Source organism: Centroberyx gerrardi, chromosome 21 (assembly GCF_048128805.1).
Source record: "Centroberyx gerrardi isolate f3 chromosome 21, fCenGer3.hap1.cur.20231027, whole genome shotgun sequence".
In the NCBI taxonomy this organism is placed as follows: Eukaryota; Metazoa; Chordata; class Actinopteri; order Beryciformes; family Berycidae; genus Centroberyx; species Centroberyx gerrardi.
The window spans coordinates 12,478,241-12,490,912 of NC_136017.1; the positions used below are offsets into that span (position 1 = coordinate 12,478,241).

Below are 12,672 nucleotides of genomic sequence, written 5' to 3' on the forward strand. Positions count from 1 at the left end.
TCCTATTTTCATCGCTGGATAAATCGTCTGTCTATATCCGCTTGCATGCCTATTGGTCTGTATGCATGACCTTCTGCCCGTCTGGCTGTTCTGTGTCTGTCTGCCGCCCGCTCGCCTCCCTTCTCTGAACATTGTGCAGCTTGGCCTCATCACAATGTGTTTAGGAATGATTAAGTGGGGATGTAGTGGAGGGTAAACCCATGTCAGCTGAGTTTACACACCTTTTTATTTGCAGAATTGAGTTTACCCCTTTTAGGTTGAAAGAAATGTAAATTCATAGTAGTAAATAGTATCAAAGTGGTGTAAATTATATGAGGATAGGGGATTTGAGGGAGAAAATAATGCTTTTCTGTCCATTTTTGTGGTTGTATCCCTTGTTGCATCCACCAACTGGTGGTCATAGTTCTTTTTATTTACCACTGCATCACTATTCTTGAGAATTGGAGAATTTATAGCAGCCTAGACTTGGCTCTTCAAATGAAAACTAACAGGAAAAGTTGGAAACCAAAACACAAATGTGTTGATAATGATATGATAACGTTGGATATTGCGCAAATCAGCGGGAATACCAGTAGAATATCAAGCCGTCGTTTTCATCCCATGTTTTCTGACCCCCCTCCCACTCATACACACACACTCACTCTATCACACCGTCTCTCACTCCGCTGCAGTTTGGGAATGAGAAACGTGCAGAGGAACACGGGAGAGGATCGGACGACTTGCGCCTCTCCCTCAGTGCGCTTTGCGCAGCACATGCACACAAATGCAACACATTCCAGCCCTTCAACAGCTTGTGCGTGGAACTAGTATTTCATTTTGATGGGACAACACCGAAGTCGTGTTTTTTAGTTGCAGGGGCGCTTTAGTGGGAGACTTTGAGCAGCGCTGATGTGAGATTTACCCCGAGATCTGCGGAGACATGTCTGCCGCGCAAGGACTTCTCAACAGCGTCTTCTCATGCTCCTCTCCTGCCTCCAAAGCCATAACCAAACGGAGGTTACGCCAAACCCGGAGCTTGGACCCCGCCATCATAAGACACTGTGGCACCGGGACCGAGGGAGCAAGTGGCGCGCCATTGGCGCTCGGAGCGGCGGCGGCGGACGCCGGTGCGTCACCGGAGCGCTTGGCTGTGAAACCGGCTGTGCGCACCAAGATTCCGACACTAAAGGAGCCCATAACGCCGTCCCTCTCCTCTCCCTCCATACCGCTGGATGTTTCCCCGTCCGCCAACTTCCACTTTGATTATGATACAGTGAAGCGTGCCAAAAGGAATACCGCCGCGGATTTACCGTTTCTGGTGAGGAGCCCCGGGCCCGCGCCGTCCGGGAGCACCGGCACGCTGTTCTCCCCGCGGAGGTGGCTGCAGAGGAAAGTCCAGCAGTCCAGCTCTCACGCTTACGTTGTGTGGAAATCAGAGGTAAAATTGTTAATGTCTGTGTCCCAGCGGCCAAGTTTATGGTTTGCATTCAATCAAACTGCAGCTGTTTGCATCCCAGTTCCATGCCCTTGCAGTTTATCATTTCAACAGAATTCAATTTGTATTCAGTGAAGCAGTGAACCATGACCTCCAGTTAGTGATCATCATATGGCAAACAACCACCAACATGTACAAAAATCAATTACACTTTCAGAAAAGTATTAATTTAACTTTTCCCCCTTAAAAGTCCCTGGCTTCATGTTATGAATGCATGCCGTAAACATTAATGTCAGTATAAAAAGTTGGTTAAACTGAGTCTGGGTGGGTTTCCCCTCCACTGCATCCCTGATTACATTCAAATAACACAATAACAATGCAGTAACACACACTGGAGCAGCTCCATTGTAGCTCTTGGAGCAAAAAAAGCAATCAGCAGACTTTTAGACACTGGTTATTTCTGTTACCATTACAGTACAAATACACCGTAGGCCAAAATACACTTCTGCTGAGTATCTCCTTTGAATAAGGGCAGAAAATTGCTGAAAATGATCTATCAATAGATCTTCTGAAGTTGAATTCTTGGAGAAAGTTGCATGTGGTTTAAGAGCTCAGGTGCCATGATGCCATTTTGCATTCCAAAAGCTTAAATTTGACTCTGCATATATTGAGGCAAATTGATTAAGATCAGATTGGGAGGTGTGTGTGTGTGTGTGTGTGTGTGTGTGTGTGTGTGGGGGGGGGGGGAGAGTTAATTGGGGGGTGTAATTGGGAGATTTATGGGTCCTGAACAGGGAGTGTCACTCACACCTGGAAGCTGCCCAGTGCAACCAGTGACCTTACAGCCCATCGCTGACCATTGGAGCAGCTGGATGAAGTGTCTTGGATCTCTGTCTTGCTCAAGGGCACGTGGATAATTAGTGGGGGGGGGGGGAAGCAGCACCGGTTCACTTCTCCCACCTGGATTTTCCCAGCCCGTCATGTCTGGGTTTTCTGTTCTTGTGAGAGTGGTCACACTTAAGAACAATTTGTAAAGAAAAGCATCTGGGGCTGCCAAGGATTAAACTCAACAAAAGGTGTCATGAAGTGTTTATTATCAGAGGATTATGAGAGCACAGATTATTTATTTTTTTTGGCAAGTTTTTGGGGGTTTTCATTGGAGTTTTAGTCTTCATATAGGCTCCAAATTGAGTGTGAATAAGCGGAAAGCAGCAGCGTATGAAATCCTTACCAAAACATACTTGGGCGACTTATTTTTAGCAGGGGGCTTTATTGGCTGCATAGTTGGCATGAGTCCACATGCACTGGTGGAAAGGTATGATGATTTTCCTGCTTCTTTTGTGGACTCTCTCTCTCTCTCTCTCTCTCTCTCTCTCTCACACTCTCTCCTTCTCTCTCACTCCATGTCTCTCCTTCTCGGTCTTAGCTGATGTGCTTTTCTCTTGTCTTTCGTGCCGTGTGTGTGTGTTTGTGCAGGAGTGTGTGTTGTGCTGATGTGCGGGTCTCGAGGACACATGGTGCAGAAGTATTTCAGATGGCCTGGGATTTGGTTCTCACGACTGCGAGCGGTCACAGGGTCAAACACAGACGGCCCTCAAACAGCTCTCCCATCATTTCCTATTACAAAAGAGCAGCTCCAGCTTCGCTCGCTCTGTTTCCGTTTCTCGCAGCGTGTCACACACACACACACACACACACACACACACACACACACACACACACACACACACACACACTTTCTCTTTTCCCTCTCTCTTCCTCTCTAAGATGTTGAGAAGCTCTCAGTCACACACCACAGTTTCCCACCAGTCTAAGTCCATTTTCCATGGTATTTCCCCCCCCCTCTGCCATGGCCCATTGAGGATAACATGATGAGGCCATCAGTTTGGAGTCATTAGTCCAATCTGGAGCGTGGAGTTACTGCACCTCAGAGTGTTTGTAAAAATACCGAGCCAAGAGGGGCTGCTGATCTGCTGGTATGTTGCACACACTGTTGGGTGTGATTTAAAATCCTGAGACAAAGTCCAACAATAAAGCCTGGAAATGTACAGAATGTAGCGGTTTTGGGGTCGGCTCAGTTGCAAATCACTTTTTTTCCCAATGCAAACTGAACATGCAATTCATATAAACATCAAGCCTTCTAATTTCAAGCCTTTTAATATTAGAAACTCAGAAATATTAGAGACCTTTAATGATTTTAATAATTTTCCACTTCTTGAACTGACTAAATTGAAGGTGAATTGACTCCACTCCTGCAGTGCAGCCATCATAGAAGTGTAAAGATGCATCATAGCCCAGTAAGCATTTGAGACCAAGTTTAATGTGAGGCCAAACAAATACAAAATTTTCACAATATGATATTATGGCACGGTAAAAAAAAATCATATTAAATTAGCTTTGTTGTTTTGAATTGATATCAGGAAGATATTTAGGTCCTGATTTCAAAATGATGCAGGTAGCAGCTATGGACGACAATCATTCAACATCAAAATGTTTGCTGGGTTAGAGATCCCACTTTAAATGAGTTTTTTTACTGCTTCTGCACTGTTGCTCTGCCACTGATATGAATTGATTAGAAAATCTTGCAGAACCAATCCAGGAAACAAGCAATGTGTTGGGACTTTTACTATTTCTGTCACTGATGGCAACTGATAAATGAATATCTGTGGCAGGGGAAGTGTGTGTGTGTGTGTGTGTGTGTGTGTGTGTGTAGGGTAACCTGTGCAGAACTGACTCTTGGTATGCCTTTGTAAGGAGAGAGAAGAAGAAGAGGCAGAGAGGCAGAGGAGGGAAAACAGAGACTGAAGACAAAGTGAGGATGTGATGGTTTACATACTAAAGCAATGCCTGACAGTTATATTGGCCATGATTGCTTAATAGCTTTTTTCCATGGTCAAGTTGTTGATGTTGAAAGAACACTGACGCAACAAACTGTCAAAAAGCATCCTCTGCCTGTTATTACAGTAGGAGGCTCTCTGAATGGAGGAGATTCATCTTGTGGAGTAATTGTGTTTTGCTGTAAAATGAGATGTCAACATCTGAGAAAAGGGACACACACATACTATACAAAATAGTATGAAAAAACAAAGTGTGGGACTTTTGATAATTGGACTTTTGAAAGTTGATCATGAAAATCCTTTTTTAATGAAATGGAACAGACTGGATTCTCTATACTTGAGAAATATTGAATGATCAACTTTTATGATTTTAGTGTTTTGTAAATGATGTTCTCATTTGTTTCATCGTGCTTATAACATGCACACACAGGGTTTCTCTCTTTCCTGCGCTCTCTCACTCACACGCACACACACACACATGCACAAACACACAAAGAGGAAACAGTGGTTGGCTAATTTAATCCTGGTTGTTTATGGAGCGCCAGAATGTTGACATTGTGCGGTCTATATTTAGACCCACTTACCCTAATGCTTTGGAAGATGAGAGAGTAAGTGAAGAAATTCATTCCAAAATGAGATATCCACCATTTGTCGAAAACTGACTACTACTCTTATAAAATGATTGATATCACACCATTTAAAACAAGTTAGCTGCGGTAAGGTCAGAGCTTTGTTTGGCTTTTGACTGGCAGCCTCTATTGGCCTCTACACTGCATTTTACATTGTGAGCCACCAGGTCAGATTTCGTGGGAAATCTGCTGGATTGTTTTACAGCACAAAGGGAAATTGCTTTATGGTACAAAACAGGAAGAGGGCGCTGTTCTTCCAGACCAAACAGACTTAAAGATTTCAGAGTTTCTCACAATGGCAGATGGTGGAAGGAGTGAAAGGCCGATGGAAAAATCACTTCCAACATGTTTATCATCTTCATTAAAGCTGAAGAGAAACCTAGAAGGTACTTGGAGAGCTCAAACCGCCGTCAACGCTGAACAGTGCTCTAACCTTCTGTTACATTCAAAGGCATAATTTCTCCAGTAGTTTCATAGTTACAGCTCAAAAACAATAATCATCTAATGGTAGAAATTTCATAACTGGATCATCGAAATCCAATTGTTCCGTCCATTGTTCCTTCCTCCGTTCATACGTTTTTGAGATGACAGACAGACAAACAAGCAAACTAATGTCTGAAAACATGCCCTCCTTGGAAGCAACAGGGTTTATGGGAAATGTGGTCTTAATTTGGAAAAATACACTAACAATACCACTGGTGTGAGATAGAAGCTGCCAACTGTCTCGACCATGGTCTCATTTGTTCACAGCAATTATACCAAGGTATCACAATTAATTTGACAATGATATATTGATGTTTAAAACTGCCACACATAGCGCCTTTAAAGACCAAGTGAAACATAAATCCGACCTCAATCCACAACAAGGAGTAAAAAGGGAATATCGATCAGAGTTGAAGCTGCCGAGCGCTTGCCAAATGTCTAGTGTCAGTGATGTTTTTGAGGTGTCAATAAAAAAGCAAAGTGGTGGTGAAATATGATTGTACCGTAACAAATGTAATTGTCGCGCTGTAATTTACTGAGAGCAGTGTCATCTTACAACCTAATCTGCGGTAAAGACAGACTGACAGAGCGTGACGGACGCATTTCGTCGCAAACGGGCCCTCCAGTGCAGCGTTTCTGTCAAGCCTGGTGAGAGATGTCAATCAAAATGTTACACCTACGACTGCAGATATCAACACATAACACAGTTAGTGGAAGCCTCATTTTCTAGTAATCTTATCTAGTAAGAAAAAAACAAAGTAATGTCAGGATTTGGAATAGGATTGATGGGCTTTCACTAGAGCAAGCACTTGGATAAGTTCATTGATTTTCAGCTTAAAAGGGTTAAAAAGGAGTTAGCGTGTATGAGAAGGTCAGCTGCCCACTCTCCTTTAAAGTAATGAGCTCTCTCTTTCTCTCTCTCTCTCTCTCACACACACACACACACGCACATCTGTTGCACTGTCAAGTATCCTAGAAGATCCGCCAGTCAAAACAATCATACATTGTGCTCCAGGAAGGTTCAGTTAGCTCTCGCCTGCTCAAAGACGGCCAGCCGAACTGAAATCATCTGCACATATGGTCAAAGAGCACCGGTGGTCACACAGTGGAAGTATTTCCTTTAAAGGTAACATTTACACCATGTTCTCATAAATACAGCACTGCCAAACCAATGCTAACAATCAAACAATCACCATTATGATCTGCAGCCCCGAAGATCTGTTTCATGCTTCCATTTGAGACGGGATGGGGGCAATTGGGTACGATTTCCTGTGAAATATTAAAAATTCCTTTCCAATAGGCCAGTGCTTAATCCATCAAAATCAACAGAGAGGGGACAAAGCAAATTCTGCAGGTATAAACCGGCTCACAAGGGCTGGAGAACCAGTGGTTGCAATAATATTTGACATTACCGTGATGCATTTCGTGAGGATGCTACGCACGGCATCCTAAATATCCCATGAAAAAATATATCTGTTGCAAATTGAACAATAGCCAACTTGGCCCGTGAAAACATTTTTGCAAGCTGCTGCCATAATGGTTCATCTATGTGCTGTTTGGCTCTGTGTATCAACTGTGAATTCAGCTTTCACATTTTCTGAAAATATTTGAGTATGGAAACTGAACTGCCCCACATTCTTGCCATTGTTTATGCTGCGAGCCATGCGGGCCATCTGGCTTTCGGCCAGGAAGCCAACAGTAGTGGGTTGTTTTTTTTTTTCAACAGTGATCCATGTTGAACTGTTTATAGCAGCTTGTGCAGCAGGGGTTAAGGAATACATCCAATACGCCACACACAGTAGGCAAATACTACACGAACAGCAGCCAACCACAAACACACCACCTCCATCTCCCCGACCAAAAAACAACTGTTTCCCAATGCTGCATTCAAGCAAAGAATGATGTATTCCAGTTCATGATCAATGGAAATAATCAAACCATTGAGCTGTTCAATCAAATGGCAAAACTTTAAAACACTGACGCAAAGCTTATTCCAAACATGAAGCATGCATGTACATATATTCTAATAAATCCTACAGTCTTTATAGATTACATTCTCACGCCTGTGAATGTTCTCCAGACAGCTCAGTTCATATATCTGAGATTTTGGATAAGCAAGTTTCCAAAGTACATTCTTCCCCATTTTAATATATGATCAACTACATGATCATGATCAAATACACACACTCTCTCTGTAGTCAGGAAACAGAGAGAAGCTTGAACTTGTGAACCAAACTGCTATCTATTCTGCCGTTCCTCCCTTCTTGCCCCCCAAGTTCCCTCTGAGCGAGGAGGCTGCGTTGGAGGAATAAGACCTTGATGGTTAGACATGTTTGGAATGCTGGTATCAAAATCTACCCTAGAACCGAATAAACTCATTACAGTCAAATCCCAAACCCTAGAGTTAGTGCATTGACTCTAATATATGATGTCATCGAGAGACCCCGAGCTGTTTTGTGGGTGATGTGCAAGAGGCCGGACCAGCTTTGAAACTGTGACAGTCCTCAGGATGATTTCCCTGGCTTTCGGTAGTATTTTCTGCTTCAGATCTGTTAGCAATTCTCTAAAATCACAGTCTGATCTCATGGCATCCTGCAGGAAATCATAAAACAATACACCCCGGTTTCGTAAGAATTTGAATAGGAAAATCTGTTTGAGAATCTAAATAGATGGTTGACTGTGGTGGAAACAGGGCTGCCCTCAACTAAAGAAGTCAACTATTCTTAAGTCTATAGGATTTTAAGGACTAACGACATAGTCCAGTTAAAAAGACACATCTGCAAATTTGCCTCTATCACAGTTCACCTTGCAAATACATGCAATCATGCAAATCGACCATGAGATTAAGTGTTTATCAAAGATAAACAAATACGTATGTGTGGATATTGTTCCGATTCCAGAGATGTACTCACAATTCTCACTACATAGTTTATTCAACATGCTTAAAAAAATGAAACTGTCTGAATCAATTAAATGAGATTTAGTCAACTGAAACCCCGCAAAAAATGTTGCTTCTGACACCAAAGGTTCAGTTTTTGTGTGTATTTTCTCTTTGCCTGTGTGGCTCACTGCATCAGAATGAGTTACACCTGCTGGTGAAACGATCTGTTTTCAATTAGCTGGTGTTTAATGCTGAATCGCACTCTTTTATCTGAGCTAAGATGCCGCTCATTCGTATCATCTGACCCACTGTTCCTCATTGCTAAACACATTGGGCATGGTGCGGATGACCTCAGCGTGTTGTTCTAGTACATTTCCCCTCTTGGGAGAAAGTCCCTGGATTGATGTGCATGGGTCTGTGAGGGCTGTAGTTTGATTATGCTCATTATCAAATTTAATGGGCCTGGCTGTTGCCATGCAAAACATATACAAAGACCAGAATGCGTTCTGTTTTCAAGGGAGGTAATCCAACTAACACTAAACATTCTTTCCCAGCTGAAATGGATGCTTTTCTTCCTTCACGTAGCGTTTCATTTTTCTCACAGATCAGCGAGGCACTTCTCTTATCTGTGCTAACAAGACTTCTGGACCTCTGCCCTCTTCTTTGCAAATGGGGATGGAGAATAGCTAAAGGCACTGACTCTTTAAACATCAATATATCATCGTCAAATAAACTGTGATACCTTGGTATTTATTTAACCTTTATTTTACCAGGTTGTCTCATTAAGATGCAATCTCTTTTTCAAGAGAGACCTGGTATATTTACCATAAACAAATGAGACCATGGTCAAGACAATTGGTAGCCTCAATCTCATGCCAGTGGTATTGTTAGTGCTAGTGTTGCTCAAAGTTAAGACTACATTTCCCATAAACTCTTTTGCTTCCTTGGTTTAACTGAAGTGGATAAACATGTTGGAAGTGATTTTTCATCTGCCTTTCACACGTTGCACCATCTGCCATTGCCAGAAACTCTGAAAGCTTTAACTCAGTTTGTGCTGGAAGAGCTACGCCTTCTTCCTGCTTTGTGCCATAAAGCAATATCCCTTTGTGCTGTAAAGCAATTGCGGGGTCGCCCAATGTAAAATGCAGCGTAGAGGCCGGTAGAGGCTGCCAATCTTCTCTCCGATGGTCTTGTCTCAAATTAATGTGGTCATGATTTATTGATGTTAAAATGCTACACATAGCACCTTTAATACAAGTAACTTAGCACCCTGTCAAACATGAACCAGAGTAAGCTGAGTCCCCTTAGACATTGTTCAAAGCTGTTGATTAAGGTTTTCATTTCTTAACTCAAGAATATGGATCCAAATCAACCACACTGCACCAGAATTTCAATTGGTTGTTAAAAAATACCTGTGCCAGACCCCAGCATATAAACATGTTTAGCCTCTTCTCGTTTGCGCACGGAAAAATGATATCTCCCCGGGCCATTTTTACTTTCTTTCCGTTGATTCTCTTTGACAAGTTTGCATGCTATTTCATTCAAAAGCAACATACGAAACAGTGGGGTTTTGTGCGGCGGGCGTTTTGGTTTATCATTCTCACATCTCCTTTGGGATGTTTTCTCAACAATGGAGGAAAAGAGAACAGCTTGAAATAGAGACGCCTGAAAAGTAAACATTAATTTCCGCAGCCAGATCTCGCTGTCTGTTGCCGATTAAGCCTCTCCTCCAGTGAGAAAGCAGCAGTGTTGGGTTACTTTATATGTGTGTGTGTGTGTGTGTGTGTGTGTGGGAGAGAATCTGATGTGTGTGGGTTAGTCTAATTGTGAGTTTTTGAGTCTTGCAGGCACACATGCTCGTCCCCTTGTGTATTTGTGTGTATTACAGAGACCCTTATGTCCACTAATGTTCTCTCTAATATGGTTTGTCATGGACCAGAGGGAGAGCATGGATAAGCTTCAAGCCCACTCACATCCTCTCACATATCCCACGGTGTGTTAGGTTTACAACTTCCCATTTGTGTATTCGTCTCAATCAGTGTAAACTGGGGCGATATGATACCCACACTGGGCGAAAACATTTCACAACATCTCGAAAAAAGATGTGTTCTGGTTTTCAAACAGATCCAGCCTTTGTCTAAACTTTAAGATTTTGCGAAAAAATGGTTGCTAAGTTCATAAAGTGAATGCCAAAAGTGTTGTAAGTGGTTTTGTATGTTGTGGTTCCAAACTGGCTTCCAATCTATTTTTTGAGAACATACAGAAGAAGAGAAAGAGGTAAAAAGTACCAGCAGTTATCTTCATTTTTAAGGGATTTTCCATCCATATCAGATAAGCAATAAAAAATACAGTGGTATTTGCGCATGGTCTCTTCATTCCAGTTTGGCACTTGTGAAAAATTCTTATCATATATCCAATTTGTATCCCATAACTCCTACAAGCTCTTGAGATCCTCCATTCAGGTGCTATGAAAAGCCGCTAATTCCTCTCATATTTTGGCGTCGCATGGAAACATAGTTGGCTCGATTTCTGCAAAATGTGTGCATGAAACATCCTCAAACCATCTCACTCCTACAGTGGATCATAGATGTGGATGACTTTATCAGTTGGGTCTCCTCATTAATTTTACTACCGACCTCTGGGGGGAAATTAATCAAGAGAAAGCAGTTCTATCTTGATACTTTATGTGAAAGTAATTGCTCGGGGTTAGGGATGTGGGTCGAGTGTTTATAGCGTGTGTGTGTGTGTGTGTGTATGTGTGTGTGTATGCGTGCAAGAATCTTCATAAGGAGTTTCAGGAAGTCTTTGCATTTTCATATCCTGTCCTGTAGCTGAAAAATGAGCCCGAAGGAATAAAATCAGATTTTTGTTCAAATATTTTAGAAAGCTCCAGTTTTTATCTGTATGTTGTTGTCACTCGCTCGTGTGTGTGTTCTGTATTTCGTGTGTATTTTGTGCCCAGCCTCCCTTTGCGCACCTATTTATCACCGAATAAAAACTGCTTCACGCTGTATTTAGTAAGGATTAGCTGAATGTTCCTGCTTACACACGCAGGATTTAGGCTACTGGGAGCTAAGCTTTAAGAATTAATACCTGGAATAATGTGTGTGTTTGTGTGTATGTGTGTGTGAGCGCGTGCATGCAAGTGTGATTCTGGCTTCAGAAAGTTTGAATGTGGCCATGGGTGGAAGTGCATGCGTGTCTGATTGTGTGTGTGTGTGTGTGTGCTTGTGTGTGTGTGCAGGGGTTTCTAGACTCTAAACCTTCTTCGAAATGTGATCAAACACTTGAGAATGGGATTGACAGTTTTAGGTGTGTGTGTGTGTGTTTGGTTTTGGCTTGACTGTACTTTGGGGTTTCTAGACTCGAAACCTTCTTCTTCGAAATGAGATCAAACGTTTGAGAATGGGATCGACAGTTTTAGGTGTGTGTGTGAGTGTGTGTGTGTGTGTGTGTGTGTTACTGGATGGAGGTTCAAGGAGTTGTGTGGAATTCCAGGCCAGACTCTCCGTTCACCTGTTTCTTCCTCTGTCTCCTCTCCTCTTCATCCCCCCTCATCCTCTTTCTCCCCCGCTCCCTCCTTTCTTTCTTCTTCACAGTAAGATAAACACACTCCTTTCCATCCTTCACTTTTATAGACTCACTTTTATAGTCGTCCATGCTTTATTCTCCCTCGTATTTAGACTGCTGCAACTCTCTGTATTCCTGCCTCAGTCAAAAGTCTCTTTCTCATCTCCAGCTTGTGCAAAATACAGCAGCTATGATTCTTACCAGAGCAAAAACACAAGATAGTATCGCCCTTTTTTGATTTTTAGGTTTTGCTGATCACTTGTTGAAAACATGAAGCGGTTGGTTCTTTGCCAATAAGGCTCCTGAACTTTGGACCGACCTGCCTGAGGAGCTCAGGTCGGCTAAATGAGTATCATCTTTTAAATCACTTCTTAAAACTCATTTTATGGACTTATGTTTATGTAATGATCTTTTATTAACTGTCCTTGACCTGCTTTTTATGTTTTGCTTTAATGTTTCTCGTTTCTTTCTTTGGCTGGACTGCATTTACTTTTTACTGTTTTAGCTTTTTTGGTTGCATTTTCTCCGTTATAAAGCACTTTGTAGCTGTGTCTTGAAAAGTGCTATACAAGTTATCATTATTATTACAATTATACATTTTTTATACATTATACAGTTGTTTTTTTCCCCCAAGAACAACAAAAAAAGAGCTCATGTCATCAAGTTGACATAACACTGTGCATGCTACACTCGCTTATGCATGTGTTAATGTTACTCTCCTAAAGAACTTTTGATTTTTTTTTTATGAACATCCAATGAGTTTGTGTGTGTGTGTGTGTGTGTGTGTGAGTGAGAGAGAGAGAGAGAGAGAGAGAATAAAGAGTGGAAGGCACACCTTGTCAGCGTGACATGAAGTGA

The 12,672-nt window shown here is 42.1% G+C and overlaps 1 protein-coding gene across 2 annotated transcripts in view; it reads left to right on the forward strand.

The window, feature by feature from the left end:
* Nucleotides 1-919: 919 nt before the first annotated feature.
* LOC139914394 (rho GTPase-activating protein 6-like) overlaps nt 920-12,672 on the forward strand; it is a 79,040-nt gene continuing 67,287 nt past the window's right edge. For both annotated transcript variants that reach the window (XM_071902709.2, XM_071902710.2), the window contains exon 1: nt 920-1,417. In XM_071902709.2, the coding sequence (XP_071758810.2) occupies nt 920-1,417 (498 nt within the window). The remainder of the gene's footprint in view (nt 1,418-12,672) is intronic.